The sequence below is a fragment of the Pinus tabuliformis genome, chromosome 5_2 (assembly GCF_031772625.1).
Source record: "Pinus tabuliformis cultivar Carrire ecotype Pingquan chromosome 5_2, CPIR1, whole genome shotgun sequence".
Taxonomy (NCBI): Eukaryota; Viridiplantae; Streptophyta; class Pinopsida; order Pinales; family Pinaceae; genus Pinus; species Pinus tabuliformis.
Genome location: NC_142306.1, coordinates 801,108,615 through 801,112,008, shown reverse-complemented (window position 1 = coordinate 801,112,008; position 3,394 = coordinate 801,108,615). Strand labels below are relative to the sequence as shown.

Here is a 3,394-nt window from a genome sequence, read left to right as displayed (position 1 = left end):
GCAAGGATTTTGTAAACCACATTACATAGGGAGATGGGCCTAAAACCCTGCGGTTCATCTGAGCAGCCAGACTTTGGAATTAACGCCAGGAAGGTGGCGTTCAAACCTTGGTGCATGCGTTTGGAGCATCTGGATTCCTCCACTAGATCAAGTAGATCATTTCCTATGAAGCTCCAAGTGGCCTGATAAAATTCAATGGTGAATCCATCAGGTCTTGGGGCCTTATTTTTAGCCATTTTGTTTATTGCTTCCTCCAGTTCATCCTTGGAGATTATCCGAAGAAGGGCCAGGTTTTGATCTCTAGAGACTTTCTTGGGAATATGGTGGCTGATTTTGTCGATGTCCTTGGCTCTGTTGATATTAGGTTCAGAGAGAATACCTTTGAAATGCTCCACCAAAAGATGTTCAATTTCATCTTGCTGAGTCACTCTGTTTCCTTCCTTGTCCTTCAAGGAGAATATTCTGTTGTGTTGGCGGTGATTTATCATGGCTTTGTGGAAGAATTTGGAGTTTTTGTCGCCTTCTTTGAGCCATTGGATTCTGGATTTTTGTTTCCACAGGATTTCCTCCTGTTTTCTCCTTTCCTCTAATTGGGTGATTACTCTACCTTCCTCCTCTGCCAGAGCCTGACTTCGGCCGTCCAAGATGATTTGCTGCTGGATTCTTTCCATTCTGGCTTGGAGTTTGCCCTACTCCTGCTGGATATTGCCAAATTCTTCCTTGTTCCACTTTTTAATTTTGCTTTTAATTTCTTTGAGCCTTTGCTGAAATGAGCGCATTTTGCTAAGGCCCTCCTTTCCACTTTTGCTGTCTTGCCACCAGCCTCTTACTTTGTCTAGGAAGTTAGGGGCTCGGAGCCAAAAGGACTCGAACCGGAAGGGTCTCCTTTTGCTCTGATTATTTAAGGCTATTTCCAGCTTTATTGGCCAGTGATCCGACCCTGCTGAGGGTAGGATAGAGGCTTCATAGAAGATATCCAGCTCAATTATGTGTTCTGAGATGAGGAATCTGTCCAGTCTTGAAGCAATCTGTTTGGAACCGCCTCTTCTGTTGTTCCATGTGTATTTTCCGTTGATGGTTGGGATATCCACTACTCTTAATTCTGTCTGCACTTCTCTGAATCTTTCCATTTCTGTGTCTTCCCTGCTTATTCCACCTTTTTTCTCTTCTCGAGAAGTAATTAAGTTGAAGTCTCCAGCCAGGATCCATCTTTGTTCCTGGTGTAAACTTCGGAGCTTAGTCAGCTGAGTGAGGAACAGGTCTCTGTCTGCACGGGTGTGGGGCCCATAGACAGCTGAGATTGCAACCCATTCACTTTGTCCTATTAGTCTGAATCGCCCGGTGAGGATTCTTGGCATTCCTATCCACCAGTCAGCGAGGACTTCAGCTGGGTTCCAGAGGATAGCTATTCCTCCTGCACTGCCTTTGGGGTCTATAGTGACATGTTCGTATCTTGGTTTTATTTTATTTAGGATTTCCTCCATTTTTTGTCCTGGGATTTTGGTTTCTTGGAGAAGCATGATCTGAGGTTTGTCTTGTTTGAGTCGAGCTGCCAGATATCTCTGTTTTCCTTTACTATTTAAGCCTCTGATATTCCATGAGGTCAAAATCATTGATTAACTTGAGAGAGGGTTTGGAACACCACTGAAAGCGGAACTACTTTTCCAGTGTTGACTAGGGTTTCTCCCATGAGTTGTATGGTTTCCTTGATGTTTCTTCTTCCTCTTTTTTTTCCCCCCTTTATTTTGACCAGTTTGATCTAATCTGGTTTCTTTTTGAGTCTCTTGGTTTTCTGCTGATGGGGCTTTGCCTTTTTCTAATTTGGTTTTGTATTGTTGGAAGGTTTCAGTATACAGCTTCTTTTGATCTTCGGGGATAAACCTCTCATCCAGGTTCTTCCATTCATGCAGCAGATTTTCCAACACTTCCTCTTCCTGGCTTAGGTCCTCCCTACTGGACTCCTGGTCTGTCTCCATCTGATCCGTTTGTTCCTCTGTTTCCTTCTCCTGTTCTTGTGTCTCACTCGGGGCCTTTCTTTTAGCTAGGATCCTTTCACTAGTTTCACTGCAGTCTGAGCCTTTATCCTCCTGATGTTCCATGTGCTGATCTTCCTCATCCTCTTCTACCTGTAGTATAGAAAAACTGTTTGGCTTCACTCTGTCAGGTTGTTTGCCTTTCCTATCTTTTTGGGGGGTTCCTTGTTGGCTTTCTTTTTGTTTCTCACCTCTTGGAATTCCTCCTGATCCGACTCTCTCTTGTTTCTTTGGGGCCCTCTGATTTCTTCTTCCTCCCGGGTTATTGGGCATTCCTTTGCTAGATGGCCATGGGTATGGCATCTACGACACCTAAACGGAATATGTTCATAGTCTATGCTTTGCTGCCAGATCTCTTCGTGGTATTCAAGCTCTATAGTGTCGGGGATGGGGTTTGCTAGGTTCATGTAGACACAAATCCTGGCATATGAGGTGTATCTACCTTTCTTTGTAGTATCTGCTATCTTCACGAAGCTTCCTATTGAGTTGCCTATTCCTTCCAGGATATCCGGGTCCCAGAAGTCTGTGGGGAGCCCAAATAGACGGACCCAGACAGGAGCAGCCAGAAAGGTTTCTTTGTCTGGGTTATAACAGTCTTCCCAGAAGCGCAAGAACAGACCGACATTATTATAAAAATATGGGCCATTATCAAAAACCTGTTCTCTATCTTTCAGGTTAAAGAAGATTACCGTAAAGAAGCCTTTCGCTCCCAGCTTGAGCTCGATGTGGCCTTGAGGCTGTCATTTCTGCTGTATCCACTTGGTGAGGTCCCTTTCCGACAACTAGACTCCGATAAACTTGCAGGTAAGGGCATGGTCCCTCATGTAACTTCGGTACTTTTCCAGCATGTTCACTGGGATCACATATCTGGGTTTCTCTGTTGTACATGGCAGGCACTTTCCTCTGCAGCCTGATTGCCAGGCCGCTCCTAGCACCGGTCCCGTGCTCTTCCGTTCCTCTAACTCCTGGTTGCTTTGTCTGTCTCCTGCCGCCACTTCTCGGTAGGAGGGGATCTCTCCCCTCCTGACATTTTCTGTCATTCCTTTTCTGCTTTGGCCGCTGACAGTTCTGCTGGACTAGACTGCGTCGGTTGTCCACACTTTCGTCCCGACTTCCTTAGGTTTTCACCGCTTTGCCACCATTAGGGTTTGAGTTGCAGAGCTCCGTTCTCAGTCCAATTCATAATAATAACATTGATTAGTTTTTATTAATAACACTTAAACAATAACATTATTAAGGAATTTAGACTTCTGTGATCCATAACATTGTTTAGATAATCTTCGGCAAAATCACATAACCAATCTTCGGCAAAAGATTGGTTATGTGATTTTGCCGAAGATTATCTAAACAATAACATTATT

At 44.4% G+C, this 3,394-nt stretch overlaps 1 protein-coding gene across 1 annotated transcript; it reads right to left on the bottom strand.

The window, feature by feature from the left end:
* Positions 1–689: 689 nt before the first annotated feature.
* On the bottom strand, positions 690–2,777 carry LOC149161738 (uncharacterized). The gene is made up of 4 exons (XM_089434986.1): positions 2,723–2,777; positions 2,225–2,613; positions 1,855–2,126; positions 690–1,587 (listed from the first exon to the last, which is right to left on the bottom strand). Exons 1-4 carry the CDS (start codon positions 2,775–2,777, stop codon positions 690–692), a joined length of 1,614 nt encoding a protein of 537 aa, XP_089291112.1.
* Between the last annotated feature and the right edge of the window lie 617 nt (positions 2,778–3,394).

Bases quoted from the DNA above. Each gene is read 5' to 3' on its own strand.
- LOC149161738 (XM_089434986.1), bottom strand. From the start codon at position 2,777: ATGACAGCCTCAAGGCCACATCGAGCTCAAGCTGGGAGCGAAAGGCTT. The intron at 2,614-2,722 runs GTAATCTTCTTT...GTTATAACCCAG, and splicing joins GAGCGAAAGGCTTCTTTACG to ACAAAGAAACCTTTCTGGCT. The intron at 1,588-1,854 runs GTATACTGAAAC...ATGGAATATCAG, and splicing joins CCCGAAGATCAAAAGAAGCT to AGGCTTAAATAGTAAAGGAA.